This window comes from Antedon bifida, chromosome 4 (assembly GCF_963402885.1).
Source record: "Antedon bifida chromosome 4, ecAntBifi1.1, whole genome shotgun sequence".
Lineage (NCBI taxonomy): Eukaryota > Metazoa > Echinodermata > Crinoidea > Comatulida > Antedonidae > Antedon > Antedon bifida.
In genome coordinates this window covers 32,303,881-32,327,789 of record NC_136229.1, presented here as the reverse complement: position 1 = coordinate 32,327,789, position 23,909 = coordinate 32,303,881, and the positions used below count along the sequence as shown (strand labels likewise).

The following is a 23,909-nucleotide window of genomic DNA, read 5'->3' as shown; positions in this document are numbered from 1 at the left end:
TCCTCAAGTTAACCCTTTCTACTATTTTGTAAGTAAAAGCAGTTGTTTTCTTTCGAGCCCCCCCAACCCCCCACCAAAAAAAAACAACAACCTTTCCGATTGGGCAACATTTATCACTCTTGCAGATTTTTTTGGATAATAAAAATATGATACTAAATTTGAACAAAATAAGAGGATTTAAATTCAAAGAAACACATTTTATTTAGTCTTCAAATCAATAATAAAGGCATATGCCTACCAGTGGTTGGCACACACGAAAAACAGACTTGTCTTCACGTATGCCACTAGGCCTACCAATTATGAAATAATAATCAACATTTAGTAAAAGCGTTAGTGATCACAGCACAGCACAGTGATAACATCATAAACAACAACATTATTGAAAGAGGTGTGTATGGGCAAAACAACTATTTTCTTTGATTTCAATCATTTTTTTTTTTTGCTGATTGAAATTTCAACAATTATTTTTATTTCTAACACCTGCGTTTAGTGTTGCTCGTAAGTCCATACTTTTTGTATTTCTTGTGTATGTTGGTAAGTTGAATGGTCTATTAGTTTCTCCTACACTGCCTTGCTTATTGTTCTTTCCCTTTCCAGCCAAGCCAAGTCCATATCCAATGTTCTAAAAGCAGAAAACAGGACAAATTAACCACTTTGCCATGGTTATTGTATCGTCTTGTTCATAATTATGTAGACCTAATTTCTTAGGGCATATCATATGTATTAGCTCGGTTTAACCATTAAGATACAAGCTCTCAGAGTTGCATGTTCTTGTGCCTTCTCAAAGTAAGAAGTGACACACTTGAATCCGGACTGAAACAATATTAATGTAGCTTATGTGGTTTACGCTGACACTAATTGACAACATCAAAGCCAGTAGAGATAGAATTCGTACATGCATACACCTAATATAGCTTACACTAATTGACAACATCAAAGCCAGTAGAGATAGAATTCGTACATGCATACACCTAATATAGCTTACACTAATTGACAACATCGAAGCCAGTAGAGATAGAATTCGTACATGCATACACCTAATATAGCTTACACTAATTGACAACATCGAAGCCAGTAGAGATAGAATCCTAATTGGAATTAGGAAAAAAACCTACTCTTTGGTTCCTGGTCACAGTCTTCCCCGTCTGAGCATTTACAGATAAAAGAGTTTGAAGACACACCAACAGGTCTTGGAAGACAGACAGCATTTTCAGAACACTTCCCACATTGGTTATCAAATTCTAGAAAGAAAGAAAAAATGGAAAGTACCAATAATAGAATGAGATAAAGAATAACGACAACAACGCGCGTCATAATAATTCATCCAATTTAAACGTGATCTGTATTTTAAAATCTTAACTCAATCATAGTTTTTACTGTTTTAACCTTTTACTGTGTTTACATATCTTAGTATTGTACTGTTTTTTGTACTGTATTTGTCATGTTTTTTAACCTTGGAATACAAATTTCAATTAATATGTATTTGAAAATAGACTTGAACAACTTAACCAGTGATGGATCTGAAAAACGGATACTATTTTAAGGAAACTGGAAAACGGAAGGTGTGGTTTACTACGTTATGCCAAGGTTTGTTAACTGCTGTAGAAGAGTTGTAGAAAGCTTACTCTGTTGTCGTATTGGATGTACAGCTGTGATGCCAGTCAACACTGCTGGTTGTTCTCCGTTGGGCGCATTCATTGAAGCAGACATCGTGGGATGCAGTTTGTTGACAGTTATCACACTATTATGACCCCAATCTGTCCAATAGAGTTGATCGCCAAAAATTGTCAATGAATACGGATGACTAATTATAGGCGATTCTGACAGAAGAGTTACTAGATTCCCTCCATTAAAATCACTTGATTGAATCATGTCCTGTCCGGCGTCATTCCAGTAGAGAGTAAATGTCGGGAAATCAATTGTCAGTCCATTGGGCCAGGTAAGATTTTCAACAATGATGTGTCGATGCGAGCCGTCCATTCCAGCCTTTTCAACGACTCCACTACCCCAATCCGTCCAGAAGATATATCTAATAAATTAAAGAACTAGAAAGATTAGTGAGATGTATGTAGTGCTGCAATTAGAAATTGGGTAGAAAGTTAGAAGGTTCAATGCAATGCATCGATGGATAGATGATTAATGGAATGAAAGAAGGAAGCAACATGCTCAGGAGGGTTTCGAATAATAAACAGAGCAAAGTAAACTGGCATATTTTTTTGTCTTCATGTGTAAAGGGGTGCTTGTATTACTAACCATCAAAATGTACATTTATACTTATTTTTATCAATGTAAACAATTCCATAAAATGTATTTCTATTTTATCTGTAAACTTTAAGACTAGAATTAGGTTTGCACAAGGACAAACACAATGAAGTAAATGAATATCATTTTTGTTATAAAAAAAGTGATCTTTTGCATAAATGTAAACTAATTAATACCCAATTCCTGGATGAACAGCAATATCTCGCGGCTTTTCTAAATTGTCATACACCACTGAAACAACTTGTAGACTGTCAAGGTCCACAGCATTGATGACTTGTCGTTTAGTTTCTGTATAGTAAAGATTGTTGTGAACCCAGTCGAGTGCAATGCCTTCGCAATCACTTGCATTTTTCAGCAAAGCCTCCGGTTCGGTGTCTTCTGATAGATCCAGTGGCAGGCTATAATCAAACGCAAACATAGTATGATATTAGATGTGTAGCATGTTGATTTGTATGGCCAAGCAGGCAGGGGCGCCGCAAACTGTATAGCAATATAATAATCAGCAGAGGTTGAAAGGTCTCCCCGACCGTACTGTAGTACTGATTATTAAAAAAGTCTACTTGGATAAAGATTATTAATTAAAACTAGTGGTCCTGTCTTTATATCTGTATCTTTCAAAGGAGTAGGGGGTTACCCCGGTGTACTGGTCCATCTCAGGCCTTGTTGTTCATTGCATGCGCTACACTAAGTTAGGATGAATATTACTGTAATACCATCTTCCAAATCGTTAGTTTCAGATCCTTAGTAACAACAACTCATTCTCATCAGTTATCCTGTATGACAATGATATTAGAGATAACCTACCGGAATATTGTTTCTTGTGTGACGTCACTCCAAAAGAGAAATCTGTTCTCCATATCATAGTCGATTGCCACCATAGTTCCATTAAATTCTTTTCGATTCTCTGCTACTCCAATAATATCTTCTGTCCCACCAAAGATTGGATATGATGCTATGGATATGTGGTTCTCAATAACCAATAGTTTGGCGTTTAAATCACTGGTAGCAACGCAAGAATGCATGTCTTTTGCCAAATGGTATCCAACAGAGCATGCGCACTCAACGACGCCTGACGAATCTTCACACCAATGACTGCAAAATTCATTAACAAGTTCTTCGCATGATGTTATCTGAACGCATGATGTTCCATCTTCAGCTAACTTGTAGCCAAAAGAAGAACATTGACAGAGAGAATCGATGCAAAGATCCTCGCAACCACCGTTGTTAACATTACACATAACTAAATAAAATCAGAATTTAAGACAAAATAAATATAAGTTTGCTTTAAATTGTAAAACACAGGGTGAATACAAGAAATTGTGAGTTGAGAAAAGGGATTTACTATGTAGTAATGTATTCTAGATTGTGCCATAGGTTCGGGACAGTGCAGTATATTTGATTGACTGAATGACACCAACCTCTTTCAGAGCATATCTCTTCAAATTCATCCGATCCATCACTGCAGTCATCATTGCCATCACACATTAAAGCAGCTGCAATACAGCTGCCAGTTTCGCAAGTGAACTCTGTCATTGAACATGTTGGCGGTACGCAATTGCTCTCATCTGACCCATCATCACAATCAGCGCTGCCATCACATTTTAGATCGTCTGAGATACAGCTGTTATCGTTTGAACATTCAAATGATCCATCGGGGCATCTAGGGCATTCTCCATCATCCTTACATCGGCAAATATATCGACCAACCGATAAGATGTTCGGTCTCGGAAGACATAAACTATTTTCGTCACACGTATTATCAAGACATACATTCTCAAAATCTGAAGAAGAAATGTTCATTTTTAAGTTATAAGGCACTTTTATAAGAGATGGGTTGCGTATTAGAAAGGGTAGCCCAGGGGTTATGACACAGTAAGACCCGGGTTCAATTTCCGACAACTCCTCACAGTCCACTCAGCTGTAAGTAGTAACTGGTTGAAATACTAGAAATGATACGGCGGTGTGGAAAGCCACCCTACCACATAATGCCAAGGCTTAGTGTACAATGAGCTAGCTCAGCGATCATTCCCCTACATCCATTCTCATTTCAAATTCTACTGCAAAAGGTCTGGTTTATTTTTATAGATTTTTTTTCGCCAAATTCTGTATATCTGACCATTTTGAGAGATATTCGTATTTATTTTGTCATGATTTGTGTATCATATTTTAACCAAATATTATATATCTGAAATTCATGGCTGTAATTAACTTACATGAGATTAAATTTGATGTTGTCAATCTGTATGAAGATAATATTAATATCATTTATTACCTGGCTGACGCAACGGGTGAACTATTTTCAAGTCCATTACCCTGTTCAAATTTGTAACGAATTGTGTAGCCGTCGCAGAAGGATCTAACTTATCTGCAATTACAACACTTTCCAGTGTCCAATCAGTCCAGTACAAAACATTTCCAAAGACTGTGATCGCGAAAGGATGACTTATGAAATCTTGAGAGGAAAATATCGTCTGTACGTTGTCACCATCAAAATCGCTAACTTGTATGAATTTCAACTTGGCATCAATCCAATATAGAGTGGACGCGAGGAAGTCAATGGTCAATCCGTTGGGCCAGGAGAGGTTACTGACGATTGTCCGTCTAATCGACCCATCAAGTCCAGCCTTTTCTATTTTACCATTTCCCCAGTCTGTCCAGAACATATATCTAGAGAGAGATTTTGAGTAAGTTGATGTTAATTATTGTATGCCATAATGATTAAGAATATTTAGATTGAAGAAATGCAATCTTTTTATTTATATTATAGATAGTGTGGTACGTAGTTTATTACTCATCATCACTCATTATAGTATTATATAGATAGTGTGGTACATAGTGTATTACTCATCATCACTCATTATAGTATTATATAGATAGTGTGGTACATAGTGTATTACTCATCATTAGTCCGGTACACAAGGCCCTATAGAGAAGAGTCTTGACTAAAGAGGTCACCCAGTATAAAGAATAAACAAATATAAAATTAAATACCCAATTTCTGGATGTAAAACGATTGCTCTGGGCTCAGACAATCCCTCGTCTATTAAGGTGACTTTGTTTAAACTATCAAGATCGACCACGCCAATGATGTCATTCTCTACATCTGTGTAGTACAGATTATTGTGTATCCAATCAGTGGCAATACTGTCACATGTTCCTGTGTTACTTATTATTACTTCTGCCTCTGACTTGTCATCAAAGTCAAGTGATATTCTGTAGACAAAAATTATAAATGATAATTGTTATATAACAAAATTGAATTCATAATTTTTAAATATAAAGTGAAAAAGCGTCCAGCAATAATGAATGCTTAAAATAAGATCGTAACATTTGAGCAAATGCAAAATTTCTTCCACCACAACAATTTAAATCAAACTTAGGCTGGGGTTCACATTAAAAGATTAAATCAGTTTTGTAGTTGTGTGTCTAAATTAGCTTGGACTAGAGTGGCTTTAAATTTACAATCATCAAAAGTGGGAAATGAATTTGCCTAAGTGTCTTTGTTTACTGTCTTGCTTTGTAGACATATAGTATCATACATTATTATTCAATGCAGCACTATGTTGCAGTGGATCCGAATTGAACAGATTTCTAGATGTGACAATTGAAGATACTGAAGTGAAAGTCTACCAAAACATACCTAAAAATAGAATTACGTAAAATGTCTGAAAAATACATATAATTCTGCCTGATGTCATAATCAATAGAGACAATACCGGACCCCTCAATCTGTTTGTTGTTAAGTTGAAAATTGGTTGAATCATCATCGAAACCTAGATATTCTGATAACATTGTTCTATCTGTAATAACTATCAACTTTGGCTGTACATCGCTGATAATTTCACAAGCTCGATTGTCATTTGCCAGAGTGTACCCTTCTGTGCAAACACACTTCACCACCCCCTCATCGTCATTGCAAATGTCAGCACACCCTCCATTATCAATTGAACAGGAGCCTGTAAAGAAAATGAGTTCAGATGAAAAGCCAGAACCTTAAACACATGGTTGCAGCATATCCCTTATACAAGAAATTCTCAATCACTACAATATTAAATATGGCTTCTGAGTGTGCATATCTTGTTTTATATAATAATTAATCTTAAGTTCTTAAATGTAGGTGGCATAGACTACCTAAACTAAACTACTCAACTGAAGAATTTACTACATAAGCGCTCAGAGCAACTGAGCACAAAACTGTCACCAAAAGATTGCTACCAAACTGACATAAGTTTATACGAAAACGTAAAATGTGTAGAAAAAAATGAATACAGTTCATCTCGTACATAAATAGGAATTAGTAAATTATTTTCCACATAACACAAATACAGAATATGAATAAATATCAATCAATTTAACATACATCAATCTAACTACATTTGCATTTGCTACATTTTGCTAAACTTTAAAAAAACAATGTGAAATGTAATGCTGTAAAGAATCTTGATTTACTGCAGTAAAATATTGGCGTTATACTTACAAGATGCTTCGTCTGATCTGTCATTACAATCATAGTTGTTGTTGCACAGGTTATATTTCGGAATACAGCGGTTAATATCGCACGCAAATTGATCTGAAGGGCATTGGGAATCGCAGACGTTTTCATCTGATCCATCTAGACAATCCTCGTCCCCATCACATTTCCAAGATTTATGTATACAGTCACCATTAGCACATGCAAACTCACGAGATGAACATGTTGATGTCATGTCACAATTGATTTCATCAGTGCCATCTTGACAATCAGCGTCTCCATCACAAAGCCACGTGTTGGTAGTGCAGACTCCATCGCATAAGAAATCACTTGTATCGCATGTAATTGGCGGGCAGTTTAGCTCATCAGCACCATTGGAACAGTCATCATCAGAGTCACAAACCCACACTGTCGGTATGCACTCATCGTCAGTACATTCAAACTCATCAGATTTGCAATTCGATTGAGTGCAGCTTGCTTCATCAGAGTTATCACCACAATCATCAAAACTATTACATACAAACATGCTTAGCACACATTGATCATTACCGCATAGAAACTCATCAGCTTTACATTTTGGAGTAGTACAGTCAACTTCATCGGAATTGTCTCCACAATCATCGGTTCCATCACACCGCCACCCATTTTGTATGCATTTATTGTTATCGCATTTGAACTCGCTTGTTGCACATGTTGGTGGAGGGCAGTCAACTTCATCAGAATTATCTCCGCAATCATCGGCTCCATCACACCGCCACCTATTTGGTATGCATTGATTGTTATTGCATTGGAACTTGCTTGTGGCACATGTTGGTGGAGAGCAGTCAAGTTCATCAGAATTATCTCCGCAATCATCAGTTCCATCACACCGCCACCACTTTGGTATGCATTTATTGTTATTGCATTGGAACTCGCTTGTGGCACATGTTGATGGGGAGCAGTCAAGTTCATCAGAATTATCTCCACAATCATCGGTTCCATCACACCGCCACCCATTTGGTATACATTGATTGTTGTTGCATTGGAACTCACTTGTGGCACATGTTGATGGAGAGCAGTCAAGTTCATCAGAATTATCTCCACAATCATCGCTTCCATCACACCGCCACCCATTTGGTATGCATTTATTGTTATTGCATTGGAAATCGCTTGTGGCACATGTTGGTGGAGGGCAGTCAACTTCATCAGAATTATCTCCGCAATCATCGGCTCCATCACACCGCCACCCATTTGGTATGCATTGATTGTTATTGCATTGGAACTTGCTTGTGGCACATGTTGGTGGAGAGCAGTCAACTTCATCAGAATTATCTCCACAATCATCGCTTCCATCACACCGCCACCCATTTGGTATACATTGATTGTTGTTGCATTGGAACTTGCTTGTGGCACATGTTCGTGGAGAGCAGTCAACTTCATCAGAATTATCTCCACAATCATCAGTTCCATCACATCTCCATCCACCGGGTATACATCTGCCATTTGTTGTACATTGGAATTCTTGTGAAAAACATGTCTGCGAAGTACAGTCATTCTCATCAGAGTTATCTTCACAGTTATTTGAGCCGTCACACCTCTGACTACTTGGAATACAATTACCATTATTACACTGGAACTGATAAGGTGAACAGGTTTCCTGTGTGCAGTCAACTTCATCAGAATTATCTCCACAATCATTGGTTCCATCACACTTCCACCTCTTTGCTATACATTGATTGTTATTGCATTGGAACTGGCCCGTGGCACATGTTGGCGGAGAGCAGTCAAGTTCATCAGAATTATCTCCACAATCATCAGTTCCATCACATCTCCATCCACCGGGTATACATCTGCCGTTTGTTGTACATTGAAATTCTTGTGAAAAACATGTCTGCGAAGTACAGTCATTCTCATCAGAGTTATCTTCACAGTTATTTGAGCCGTCACACCTCTGGCTACTTGGAATACAATTACCATTATCACACTGGAACTGATATGGTGAACAGGTTTCCTGTGTGCAGGCAACTTCATCAGAATTGTCTCCACAATCATCGGATCCATCACACCGCCACCCATTTGGTATGCATTTAGTGTTATTGCATTTGAACTCGCTTGTGGCACATGTTCGTGGAGAGCAGTCAACTTCATCAGAATTATCTCCACAATCATCAGTTCCATCACATCTCCATCCACCGGGTATACATCTGCCGTTTGTTGTACATTGGAATTCTTGTGAAAAACATGTCTGCGAAGTACAGTCATTCTCATCAGAGTTATCTTCACAGTTATTTGAGCCGTCACACCTCTGACTACTTGGAATACAATTACCATTATTACACTGGAACTGATAAGGTGAACAGGTTTCCTGTGTGCAGTCAACTTCATCAGAATTATCTCCACAATCATTGGTTCCATCACACTTCCACCTCTTTGCTATACATTGATTGTTATTGCATTGGAACTGGCCCGTGGCACATGTTGGCGGAGAGCAGTCAAGTTCATCAGAATTATCTCCACAATCATCAGTTCCATCACATCTCCATCCACCGGGTATACATCTGCCGTTTGTTGTACATTGAAATTCTTGTGAAAAACATGTCTGCGAAGTACAGTCATTCTCATCAGAGTTATCTTCACAGTTATTTGAGCCGTCACACCTCTGGCTACTTGGAATACAATTACCATTATCACACTGGAACTGATATGGTGAACAGGTTTCCTGTGTGCAGGCAACTTCATCAGAATTGTCTCCACAATCATCGGATCCATCACACCGCCACCCATTTGGTATGCATTTAGTGTTATTGCATTTGAACTCGCTTGTGGCACATGTTCGTGGAGAGCAGTCAACTTCATCAGAATTATCTCCACAATCATCAGTTCCATCACATCTCCATCCACCGGGTATACATCTGCCGTTTGTTGTACATTGGAATTCTTGTGAAAAACATGTCTGCGAAGTACAGTCATTCTCATCAGAGTTATCTTCACAGTTATTTGAGCCGTCACACCTCTGACTACTTGGAATACAATTACCATTATTACACTGGAACTGATAAGGTGAACAGGTTTCCTGTGTGCAGTCAACTTCATCAGAATTATCTCCACAATCATTGGTTCCATCACACTTCCACCTCTTTGCTATACATTGATTGTTATTGCATTGGAACTGGCCCGTGGCACATGTTGGCGGAGAGCAGTCAAGTTCATCAGAATTATCTCCACAATCATCAGTTCCATCACATCTCCATCCACCGGGTATACATCTGCCGTTTGTTGTACATTGAAATTCTTGTGAAAAACATGTCTGCGAAGTACAGTCATTCTCATCAGAGTTATCTTCACAGTTATTTGAGCCGTCACACCTCTGACTACTTGGAATACAATTACCATTATCACACTGGAACTGATATGGTGAACAGGTTTCCTGTGTGCAGTCAACTTCATCTTCACCATCACTGCAATCATTTTCACCATTGCATAGAAGGCTGCAAAAAAAAAAAAACATTTGAAAAAAAAAGAAGTATACTCTATGTCACAGCTGTATCTCAATATATTGTCTGTGACAGCAGGGAATAAGTAAAAAGTATATAAATTATATAATGAATAAATGTGTATGGTTTGCAGATGCACATGTCTTAAGTTCGCGTCATTGGCACAATATATATAAACTTTATTGTTTAATTCCAAAAATTATGTTCATTTCATTTCATTTATTTATTTGACTAACAAACCATGCATTTGTCAGGGACTGCTAATGTAAATAAGATTACAATACCTATAACTACTATACCTACAAGAGTCCCATGATCTTAACTAAAATAAATTTATAATAAACAATATATTTAGACGTGTATATACAAACAAAATAACTATTATATGAAAAATAAATTAAATAAAATACGCAAAACAAAAAGAATCAATAGATGTTAAAATATATTGAAACTTTTTAACCAAAAGACAAGTTTGGTTGTAGAGTTTCCGAGTTTTACCGTAATAGAATGCTTAGTATTGAGAGTGTTTGTCTTCACAGTAAACAAGGTTTGTCATTTTAAATAAAACTAACCTAAATGGTATACATGTTGTACCACCGTCGCATGTATATTCAGTCTCCTCACAGCCTTGATTTGTTGGGCAATCAACTTCATCAATGCCGCTTATACAGTTGATTGTACCATCGCATCGTAAATGTGTCGGTATGCAGCTGCCATCAGTACATGAGAAAGCACCAGGACAGGCTGCAACAATTTTTAAACAAATATTTACAGACAAATATAATATTTTGTTACTTTAGATTAGATTATTATAATATTACTGTTGTTATTGTCATCGTCATCATCATTATCATCATCATTATTAGCAATTATATTTTTTCGTTGATTTATATGATGAAGCTCTTTAGATGTTTTCAAATGTTATTTCTACTTTTATTCTGTTTCTATTACCGAGTTATAATATCTAGGGCTTTTTATAATCTTCTTAAATTATGTAAAATGCAATACGGTAATTGATTTAAATTGGATAGGTTTTTTAATAATGCCGTTTACCGTCTCAACCTACTACATATTTCACTACTAAAAGAACAGGAGATAACAAAACACTAGTTTAGTAGCATTCAAGTGATGACCTCCCTAGGTCATAAGGATTGCCATCGTTATCTGTCTTTAAGCCACCAACCATATCCCTATATACCGGATTGGTAACCCTTTCAAAAAGTCTTTTATAAGTTGCACTGTATTGAAGAAAAGTAACAGGATTGGAACCAAAGAGATTGGTAATCAGGCATACAAGTCACAGTGCCAATACATTTGACTATTTTGTTAATTGCTGAACAGATGCTGAATCATGTTTAACTTACCACAGTTTTCTGATGCTGGTCCAACTGTATCATCACAGAATTCCCATCTTTCATTTGGATCTGTCGTGTAACACCAAGGGAGAATATCTTCATCAGGATTACGGCAGAAGTTGTGGTCTCCCAAACCTGTGTTTGGATACGCCTCTGGTGTTCTTGAATGTCCATGGGGTGATTGTGATGTCCATTTTTGGCAAGTTTTTCCAGTATTTGTGGTACTAACTGAACCTCTATAATCAGCACCATTTTCACTTTCATAACATTCTGAAGTAACAAGTGATTAATAATTCCAGACAATAAAAAATATCAAAAATATTCTATTTAATGTTTAACTACTTTCAAATCATTTTGCTTTCTGTCTGAGTTGTTGGTGATAAAACCGGCATAAATTCTAGTCAATTCATTATTCTATACAAATTAGAATAACATGTATATGCTTAGTATAAAACAACAAAAAAAGATTTTATGTGAAACATCTTCAAATGACAATGTATCACAAGACGTTCAATGATGTACATACTATATTAAAACTTGTTCTTACCTGATATTGCCTGAGTCGGTGCTTGCGCGGTTGTGCCCGTTCCTGTAAAAAAACATTTACGTTGTAATGTAAATTTGGATGCTTCATTTCCTTCCCTTTAGCATGTAATAAAAATGAAAGACAGAGAAGATCAATACAAACCAATAAATACAAGCTGTACAGATGAGTATTATAACCTTTTCCGTACGGGACAAATTATAGATACAACAGTAGCGCGAATTGGCTACGTGAAACTACAAATGTAATGTTATGTTATTTAATGTAATGTTATGTAATGTTATGTAATGTAATGTTATGTTATGTTAAACAAAAGACGCCAACCCACCTCTTTCATAACGATCAAAACCATAATCCGTCTTTAATCCTCCAGACTGATTCCTATCTTTAGGGCTTAAAACACATTCGTGATTGTTTTTGTCATAATCAAAAGATATACAAGTAAACGATTGTACGTTGTTGCAACGTTTAGCGCAATCCTCTGGTGAAACATCATAGTAATGAACTTTAAGTGTGCTGTAACGATTTACCGTAGACTCTGGATATCTTGTAAATTCTAATAAAGCTGAAGCTAAATTTGAGTAAAGATCAACGTGAATATTAGCGTTATAATTAGTATAGTGGAAAGATGAATAGAAGGCTAGTAACATAAACTATTCAACGACACCAGTAAAGGCGGAACGTTTGGCCACTGATACATAAACTGTTGCGCACTTATCTACTAAGAAGATTGACATACGTAGTAAATTGCTCTATTCTCCATCGAATAGGATATTGCTATCATACACATATTTTTTTGCGCATGGTATCATATCTAAAAGAATCGAATACATGTCCTTGAAAATTGTATCAAGTACTATACAATACCCTCTATGTTGGACAGAAGTAGGATTAGTGTCAACTTGACCACTGCGCTACTGCTGTTGGACAGAAGTAGGATTAGTGTCAACTTGACCACTGCGCTACTGTTGTTGGACAGAAGTAGGATTAGTGTCAACTTGACCATTGCGCTACTGCTGTTGGACAGAAGTAGGATTAGTGTCAACTTGACCATTGCGCTACTGCTGTTGGACAGAAGTAGGATTAGTGTCAACTTGACCATTGCGCTACTGCTGTTGGACAAAAGTAGGATTAGTGTCAATTTTACCACTGCGCTACTGCTTGGTCAGAAGTAGGATTAGTGTCAACTTGACCACTGTGCTACTGCTGTTGGACAGAAGTAGGATTAGTGTCAACTTGACCACTGCGCTACAGAAAACAAATTCCACCTACCACATTCGCTTTCCATGGGAATGTAACACAAATCCCATCTTGTGTTTTGATCTGTTGTATAACACCAAGCGAATCCAGAATAACCATCGGGATGACGACAGAAATTGTGATCTCCTAAACCATTACCGGGACTCTTTTCGGGAGTGTCTGTGTGTTCATGAGGCGTCTGTGATGTCCATTTTTGGCACGTTTTGCCAGACTTTGTGACGCTAACCGTGCCTCTATAATCAGCAGCATCTACTCTTTCGTAGCACTCTTAAAAATACACAATTACGTACAGAGTATGAGTACAAACATCTATTTTGGCCAATAAAAATATTTTAACCTCTTTTGCAAGATACCATTTACAACATCATAATATAGAATATTGATATTTTGATTTAAACCAAGAATGGTGAGAAAATATAATTTTTAATATGTTATCTTTGAGTCTGACAAATGCTGCTTAAAGTTGTGTTAGTTGACTCCATAATTGAGGAACACACGTACTTACCAGAAGCCGGCTGAACAACTGTCGTTGTCTCCGTTGTGGTAGGAATGTCTGTAAAATAATAGTTTTGATAACAAAATGTGAATACAAGATATGCAAATGTATGCATTTAAAAACAGTTAATTTTGGTACATGATGTATTTAACATTTTACGTAGTTGAGTTTCGGACTTTACGTATGATACAGATGTAGATACCACTTAAGTTTATCGATTTGAATTCATTTACCTAATTCATAATGATCAAAAGGATTTCCATAATAATCTGTCTTCAAGCCACCGACCATATCCTTATTTTTATCGCTTAGATCACAGTCAAAATCTTCTTTGTAATAATCAAAAGATCGACAAACAAACGATGTTTCTTCAATACAGCGTCTGGCACATTCCTCTGGGAAAACATTGTATAAGTGGCGGTTGTTATGACCTGATATGGCAGAGTCTGCATACCTTGTAAATTTTGGCAAATCTATAAAAAAAGGAAAACAATTTAAATGTTAATATACATATTATACTGTACAGTACAATTTATAGTTATATTATTGTTAAAACTGTACATTTAATGTATTATCATTTGTTATACTGCCCTTTCAACTTGCCAATTGAGTTGACATTTTAAAGCAAATGGTACCATAGGCATACGGCACTTACCAGGTTCTATTTCAACTGGTTCGTTTGTTGTGATAGTACCTGTAAAAAACACATTTAAAACAGTGTGAAGCAAAAATTACATTGTTAAAACTCTGCATTTAAATAAACTATAATTGGGAGTTTTAGTCACAGATATAGTAAATATTAACCATCTCAGAAAACTACAGGTGCATAATTAAATACACCATCGCTAAAAATAAATTGGCCTTGAATCTCCTCAACGATTTCCTGGTGCACGTTCGTACCATTTCTAACCGGATAGTTCCTGTCGGAGACAGGTACCGTACCAGAACGTTCTATCTCATATCTAGGTACCTCCAGGAGTGAAGCTGTTTAATAACTTAAATTAATAACTCTTGTATAATGCTATGTTTAAAATTCAAATGCAACGCTTACGTAGAATGTCGTGAAGTATCGATATATTTCGTTTTGTTTTAATAAGAAAGTTGTACAATAGGCCTACATAGGCCTACATATTAAATAAACAATGATTTTCCTCACAACACACTTTATAATCGAATAAAGAAGTAGTACTGTATGTAATTTTAGTTCAAATAAAAATACCCAACTACCTCTTTCATAGTGGTCGTAATGAGTGCCAAAATAATCTGTTTTTAAGCCACCGACCATGTCCTTATCCTTTTCACTTAAGTGACAATCACCCTCATCAACTTTATAATCAAAAGATCGACACACAAACGTTGCTTCTTGATTACATCGTTCAGCACATTCCTCTGGTGAAACGTCATACAGATCTTTGTTGTTGTAACCATATATTGCAGCGTTTGGATATCTTGTGTAATCTAATAAGATTGAATCTAAACAAAGTGGAAAGTAACATTTGTAAATGTTCTGCATATGTGTCTACAAACCTAATTAAGCGTGGTTCTCACTAGAGACGCAATGCAAGGACGTACGCGCAACGCAATCGAGTTGACCAATGATTAGCCACTGTTCGAATAACCCATCGCTTGTGATTGGTCAAATCAATTACGTTGCGTTACGTCCTTGCGTTGCGTCGCTAGTGGGAACCAAGCTTTAGCGTGCAAAGTAAAATAAGGTCGTTATATATAAATTATACTTAATTCTGAACACAATAGAAATACTTCTGTATGGATCTCCTTCAAAGATAAACTATCTCAGCGCGATCGTTATCGTCCTATATGAACATGCCTCTGATGAGCATCTAATAACGATAAATTAGCAAACCTGGCCATACCGTATTCTTTCGCTTGTGCAGTCAAGTTGAAGAATGTTTTATTCAATTTTACACATCTAATATTTACTTTTTATTTTAATAGATATACCGCACTACATCTAGAAAGAAGTTTATACTTGATAAACTGTATCAAGTGAAACCTTACCGGATTGTGTTGTTTCTGCTTCAGTCATGGTTGTACCTGCTGAAAAGATTGTAGAGAGGTATTTATAATGATTAATTGTTACACGTTCATAAAATGGTACTTTATTTAACAAAATAAGTTTATTTAGACTTCAGATCGGTTATTGTTATTAATAATCAAATATGTTGAATGAAAATGACCCATAGAGAAATAAAGATTACCTGCAGTTGGTGCTTCCGTTGGGATGAAAACTGTAAAAAAAGTATATAAATATAAATATAGTTAATACCCAGTGTCCATAAAAAATGTCATTGGACTTTTGTTGCAAATACAGTACAAAATAAAACATAAAAACATTACAAAAGTAAATCAATGAGGCAGGATCACCTAAAAGTTATAAATAAAAATAACCGTCGAGAGGCTCTCCACATAGAAATACTTACATAAAATGAATAACATACATAAAAAAACTCATAGTAGGCTAATTATAAATATATTAAACCTACCTCTCTGATAATAATCGATCGGGATATTTTTTAAATAATTTCGCTCTAATCCACCACGAACCATATCCTTAGTTACTGAACTTAATTCACAGTTTCTATCTTCTCTGTAGTATTCAAAAGAGCGGCAAGTAAAAGACGTTTGCTCATTACACTTTTTGGCGCAGACGTCTATCGAAACACCCGTCAAATACATACTGTTCTGACCAGGTAAAGCGTAATCGGGATATACTCTGTAGTTTAATAAGGCTGAGTCTGAAATAAAAAATAAAAAAATGAGTATTAAATGCGAACATTGTAATGAAAGGAGATGTAATGACCCAAGTATATTACTTCAAAATGTGAAAATAATCAGCGTTGTTAATTACCCACTTTCTTAAAGAAGATTAAGGATACGTAATCCCATATTTTACCGCAAGCAATACGCATTTTAAGCGGAAAAGGATGAAATAACTAATATGCCCTCATCTCAGTGCTACAAAGACGACGACGATAATTATTTTAAGCAAAGAAACTTGACTCAAAGCAGGCTATTTTGTATTTTTCTTGAATTAAATACTTTGAATATACATACCTCTTTCATAATGGTCAATATGATCAACATTTGTCGTTAAGCCACCAACCGCCGTCTCCTTATCATATTCACTTAATCTGCATTCATGATTGCTTACGTCATAATCAAATGATCGACAAATAAACGTATATGCTTCATTACATTTTTTAGCGCATTCTTCTGGTGAGACATTGTTCAGTTGTATGTTGTTGTAAGAATATATCTCAGAGTTTGGATATCTTGTGTAATCTAATAAAGCTGAATCTAAAAGGTAGAAAGTAACATTTGTTATTGTACTGGGTATAACAATCTGACCAACTTTGCTTTGATGGTCAAACTTGGCTGGTTTGCAGAATTAAACCTGCCTAAATGTGGGTGTTCAGAGAAATGTTGTTGAACAAGCCAATTTGTTTTTTTTTCTTTGTTAAAATGAATACCATACCACAATATCTTACCTCTTTCGTAATGATCAAACGGATTGCCAATATAATCTGTCTTTAAGCCATCGACCATATCCTTATTTTTATCGCTTAGGTCACACTCCCGATCTTCTTTATAATAATCAAAAGATAGACAAACAAACGATGTTTCTTGGTTACAGTGTTCAGCACATTCTTCTGCTGAAACATTGTTCAGGTGGAAGTTGTTGTGACCATATATGGCAGCGTCTGGATATCTTAAATATTGTGGCACTGCTACAGTAAATGAATAAACATGCAAAATAATGATTAAAAAAAGAAGTCTGTCTATAACCCTAGCATAAAGGATGAATTAGGTCATAAACCTTTCCAAATATCATCATACTTTTACACTTAAGATTGAGTTATGTAACTTTAAATCGGACGGTGCCTGTGGCAGGTCGATGTAAGTACAGTGGGTATGTAGTGATGCGTATTTTCATTTTTATACTATAAAACACACCATACACACTGCATATACTTACCAGGGGCTGGTTTAACTGGTTCGTCTCTTGTGATATTACCTGTAAAACATATTTGATGAACAGTTACGATTTAACTTGGCAGTACGCAATAAGTTTGTGTAATGCACCGACATTCATTTTAAATGTAATAATATTGTGATTTTTTTTTTATGACTAAAAAATTAATCTCTTCCTAGTGCAGTCCAAATATGTTGTTTCTGTCGGAGGCCCAATACACTACGTCTCCTCCGTATTTGAATGAATTTTAAACAACTGAATTTGTAAAGGGGTACATAAAGAAAGACGAACAATTGAAAGGAGACTTAATAATTTGGTTTTGGCCCAAAAGTAAATGTCTACGCTGCATGCTGCTAATTACCTCGTTCGTAATAGTCATAATGGCTAGCAACATAATCTGTCTTTAAACCACCAACCATGTCCTTATCCTTTTCACTTAAGTTACACTCCTTATTATTGACGTCATAATCAAACGATCGACAAACAAACGACGTCTCTTGGTTGCAGTGTTGGGCACATTCTTCTGGTAGAACATCGTAGTAATGTAGGTTGTTATAGCCGTATATTGCAGCGTACGGGTACTTTGTATAATCTAATAAAATGGAATCTAAAAAAAATGGAAACATAATAAATTGTATACGAGGTAAACGCGGCCATTTTTTCAAGTGAATGAGGGAGGTGTAATGTTGATACAATTTTACATTGATGACCGAATAAATATTATTATTATTAGGTGATCATTTAGAATAAAATGATCACCTATTGTTATTGTATAAAATCTTTATTATTATTTTTTTTTTTCTTTTTATTGTTTCTGTACACTATTTTGTGTAACAATTATCTCAAAAAGTTTAATGTCAATGATTACAAAAATTTCAGAATATCTTTCAAATAATATAACTTAATCCTAATAAGCTTTCCAGCGTGATCACTCATCCGTGACGACATTTATACGCCATTTTGCGAAATCACATTATCAATCATATCTCCATAATTCATTATCACATATTAATGAAATTCACTACACGTAAACTTCAGATCAAGGGTAAAAATATTAGCAAATAAAAACGCACGCGCACGTAGGTTCATGCGCGTGATATCGCGCGTTAAAAATTTAAAACGCTCAAAATTAAGTTTTGATCAATTTAGAGCATGAATTAGGCCATTTGCGTGTTTCAAAAAATTACTGCGCAAAAATGCGTTTTTGCGCGCGCGATACTTAAAAAGCGTAAAAAACATGAATTTTTTTTACAAATCTCATTCTACTCACCATCCTTAGTACATTCACCAAATTTGAGTCAGTTCCGACTTAAAATAACGCTATACGAGCACGTTAAAAATGACAAAATGCGCACATTAATTTTACAAAAGTTCTGAAAATGGTGAAAAATAGGTCTTTTTTTAAATGAAAATAATTCTTCAGAATGCAAGATGACCCCCGATTTTTTTAACTTATTCTGGAAGCCATTGAGTTGTAGATATGAATTCATGTACACATTTTACGTACAAAATGTTTTGACGTCATCAAATGGCCACTTGAATTTAAAAATTAGGATTTGTTATCTTTTTGTGTAGATTATCACATTCAACAGAGCGCATCTTGGTTATGTGTGCTCGAATTTCGCACAACTTTCAGTATGTGCTTGCTTAATTAATTATCTTTATCATGAGTTGACACTATCTTCATTTTAATGACGTCATCACGCGTAAAAACTTGAATAACGTAGGCCGTGTAATTTCACCTTCGCAGTAAATTTGAATATCTTACAGCTCTTCAGAATTGAAGGTTACCTTGATGATTATAATTTATTATGAAAGCTGATGAAATGTAGATATTAATTCATATAAAAATTAAGCCTATCGGATGTTGTGACGTTAACATATGGCCAGTTGAAGTGAAAAAGTAGTTTTTTCATATTTTTCGTCAAAGTTATACACAATTCAAAGAGCGCGCACAGCGCTTCTACGTGCCAAATTTTTTTCCAAATCTTATATTTTTTTGCTCAATTAATTATCTTTCGAAATTGTCATCTTAAAGTTTAGTTTGATAACGTCATCATGCCAAAAAATTAGAACATGTGTGTCCCGTAATTTCACCTATGCTACACTGTATATAGATATACAGTATATACTGTACATATTGTATATGGCATATAGGCACAACTCAGCACTATAAGCATATAATAGGATGGCATACATCAACATTTTCCGATCGTATGTTAACGTACGTGCATGTTTAAAAAAAATTAATTTCAGTAAAATGATAAAAATGATCACCTATAATTCGTCAAAGTGACGAATTAAATTCTAGTTATTATTATTATTATTATTAATTGTGCTTATACCTGCCTGATATCCTTGTTAGCCTGTAGTGAATTCATTTTAAATTGAATCTAACCGAATTTAAAAAATACATTTATAGAAGATTTTCTAGGATAACCCAAAGCCTATATAGCTATTTTTCATTACTATTTTTAGTCGCGTGCAAACTCAACTCTACACTATGTCGGTCGGATGGTTGGTCGGTCGGTAAACACTAACTCAAATTTGAGCACGAGACTGCAAACATGCATGTAGCCTTGTTAATATACTGTAAAATACAATGAGTTTACGAAACAGATCACGCTCGCAAATCAATCGTCATCATCTAGTTGTTGTCGTAAAAATCGTGATATAATCTTCATACCGTCATGTTTCATAAACCCACTGTTTAAATAGGTCAACTAATCAACCCAAATCGTACCTGGTACTGTTGCTTCTAGACTTCTACAGTCATCTTTCTGTATTCCAAGAAAGCAGAATTCCCACGTAATATAATAATCGGTTGAATAACACCAAGCGAAGGCTTTTCCATCTGGATTACGGCAATAATTGTGATCTCCCAAACCTCCGTAGGGATAGTCTTCGATATCGAATGAGCTCCATGCTGACGACGTCCATTTCTTGCAAGCAGTGCCAGATTTGGTCACGCCAACCGTACCTCTGTAATCAGAAGCATCTACTCTGTCGTAGCACTCTACGAGAAGATGATATATTATAATTCAAAACAATGATATACTTTTTAACAAAATGAATCATTATATGCCAAATGACCCAATCGCCGTATATGACGCAGTGACTTCACATCTTATACGAACAGTTCTTCAAATCAAGAAACAATCATTTCTTAATTACTAGATTAATATCATCAAAAAGACGATCGTAGCATTAGGCCTATATTGCCTCATTCCCCCTATTTTTTCCATAACTTACCTCTTTCCAAAAACGCTGGGCTGCTGCTGAGCGACCATGATGACAAATCTGAAATACGTAACAATTCAACTGTTTTTGGATTTTGTCAGTGACTTCACGAAGAAACGCATAGTGATGCGCGCGAAAAGATTAAAATGATTTTTTAGTCCGACCACAAGCTGTAGCTCCACATACTAGTTATTTCCAAAGTATCATAGAAGTATTTGGTAATACAGTAAAAATATCATTTATATCACATGTGGTGCCTGTATCATGTAAGGTTAGGTTGAGGGTTAGGTTACTGATACATGTGAAACACAGAAATAGACACAATACCGGGAATCAAGTGACCAATATATACGACGCGTTCTCGATCATCTCAGGGTGCTATTCCTGGGAGACATATTTGCATTATAAGTATCATTATCTACTTATCGTTGAGAATTTAAATCTACACATCACCAGGCCATGTATCAAAAAATCATAAAAAGAAGGAATTCTCATGGTAGTAAATGTATGTCTATAATGTAAATTAGTTTTACAAAAGCTATGCCGTATACCAATTTCGGTATACACAAATTACATACAAAACAATACAGGAAAACGAAATGGCAAAAACAGTAAAAGCAAACATAACTGCAAAACGACTTTTCGTTTAATAACATAAATAGGCCTACTTATGATATGATTTTAATAACTCAGAGAAATACAAATTTTGATTCAACTTAACAAAATTTTGATTAAAATTTAGAAAATAATTTTACTTACCACAACTATCTCGAGGGTTTCCGATGTTACAGTACTCCCACACTACAGATGGGTCTGTTGTGTAACACCACACGGTGTCCTTCCCATCTGGATTACGGCATTGATTAGATGTTAGACCGTCTTCCGGGTAGTTTTCCCGCGTTTCGGAATGCGCGTGAGGCGTTTGTGACGACCATTCTTGACACAAAATCCCAGACCTTGTATATCTGACATATCCTCTATAATCGGAACCATCTTCTCTTTCAAAACATTCTGAATATAAAAGTATTTTAATAACTGCAAACTTTATGTTTATTAATCCTATGTCTACTTTGTCTTGTTTATTATGTTAAGCCTAGTCTACTCTGATTTAGTTTTTAATCTCGAGCCAGGTGTTCCAACTTATGCCAGTGTAAACCAGTCAACTTTGAAAAACTCAGGTTCATACTAGAACAAAATCATGCCGCATCGCAACGTAATGACGCATCGAAAGAGAATTAAGCTCTGTCTACACTATCAAACTAGTTTGACAAAAAAAAGTGTGATGTGCCCAAATATGGTAGTGATAATGCCTCATCGTACTCAGTATTATGATTAGGCCTATATGTTGCATATATTATTTCAATAAACATTTCTTTAAAACTGAAATTGCTGTTTTTGTGTCGTTTCTTGCATTGCATTATGGGACCTAAATCATTTATCTTAAATCTATCGTACGTCAGTTGTAATATATAATATAATAAATAAATATAGGCTACAACAATAATTACAGTACATAGTCTATCATTAAAATTAAAAATTAAAAGCATTATTATTATTTATTCAGGCAAAAGATGCATTTTACAAAATATAATACTAATCAACAAATTAAACAAACACAAGGCAAAAGAAAATATAAAATCATAGTCACTAGCTGCCAGGAAAGCACACAATCAGTTTAAGCCACTGTCACCAATGTACCTCCAACCAATGACTACTATATAACTAATACAAATATACCGGAAAAGTTGGGGGTGGGTTACTATTTCCAGGTGCCTAATTTAAAGATGTATTGTCCCTTGAAACACAAAAAAATGAAGGTCAAAATATTCTAAATTTAAATTGGGCATATCAAAGTAATATTAAAGTTATTCACTTTAAGTTGAAAAAAAACACAACAATTTTACGTAATTAACAGCTAAATTAATTTGATTACGTTTCGTCTGGAAAATCGTCACGAGCGAAAGTAAACACAGATTTCAAACCATGAGTATACATTATGCATGATGCTAATTAGGATTGATTACAACTCGTCACGGTTGAGAAGGTGTTTTCACACAGATTGCGAGGAAGTTTTATGATTATGCATACAGAGTAACCAAATAAGCGCGTTGCATTATGAGATATGTTTTGATCGAAAAAAACGTCTGTATTTCAGTTAAATGATTTTTTTTCCGACTAATTTTTGGTGAAAGTTAATAACTATTATGATACTTCAAAATGACCGACTTTTTTTCGAAATCTTTTTTTTTTTTTTTTTGGAATTTGACAAAGGGACAATACATCTTTAAGATTAGTAATAGTAATATATAATATAATATATAGTATAACCCACTACTCTAATAGTAACCCACCCTAAAAAACAATCAAAGAATAATAACCCAGGGTTACAATTAGAAGATTTACGGTAGTAATAACCGATTATCACTAATTACTAATCACTTTTAAAAATATATAAATATCTTTTTCAAATTGACATATTGTGAGATCATCATCTTTATAACAATCTGTAAATTACTTCCTTCTTCATAGCTGATATTTTGTTAATGTTTGAAACATTTTACATAAACTTGGTGGTACCTAATGGTCTCAATGCCGGTTATCGTCTTACCCCGGAATAGGTATATGTGTTTGCTTTCTTCATAAGAACTGTTTTCTTATAGAATATAATAAAGAATACAATCAAAAGAAATAATACTTACGGTAATAAACAAATCTAGCACTACATTGGTAAATTAGCGCAAGTAATAATAGTAATGTAGACGCCAGGTAACTCATCTTAGGCATCATGTCCTATAATGTCGAATTACTGTATCG

The 23,909-nt window shown here is 35.2% G+C and overlaps 1 protein-coding gene across 1 annotated transcript; it reads right to left on the bottom strand.

Moving 5' to 3' along the window:
- Positions 1-186: 186 nt before the first annotated feature.
- LOC144839345 (uncharacterized) lies at positions 187-23,909 on the bottom strand. The gene is made up of 30 exons (XM_078694661.1): positions 23,795-23,909; positions 21,855-22,106; positions 21,108-21,155; positions 20,599-20,871; positions 18,217-18,462; positions 17,859-17,897; positions 17,371-17,610; positions 16,937-17,179; positions 16,366-16,617; positions 16,081-16,110; positions 15,881-15,919; positions 15,089-15,334; positions 14,517-14,555; positions 14,095-14,334; positions 13,871-13,918; positions 13,378-13,632; positions 12,434-12,676; positions 12,109-12,150; positions 11,571-11,837; positions 10,779-10,950; positions 6,740-10,200; positions 5,903-6,218; positions 5,254-5,475; positions 4,535-4,929; positions 3,681-4,043; positions 3,067-3,502; positions 2,439-2,660; positions 1,626-2,029; positions 1,116-1,241; positions 187-622 (listed from the first exon to the last, which is right to left on the bottom strand). Exons 1-30 carry the CDS (start codon positions 23,880-23,882, stop codon positions 576-578), a joined length of 9,294 nt encoding a protein of 3,097 aa, XP_078550787.1. The 5' UTR covers positions 23,883-23,909; the 3' UTR covers positions 187-575.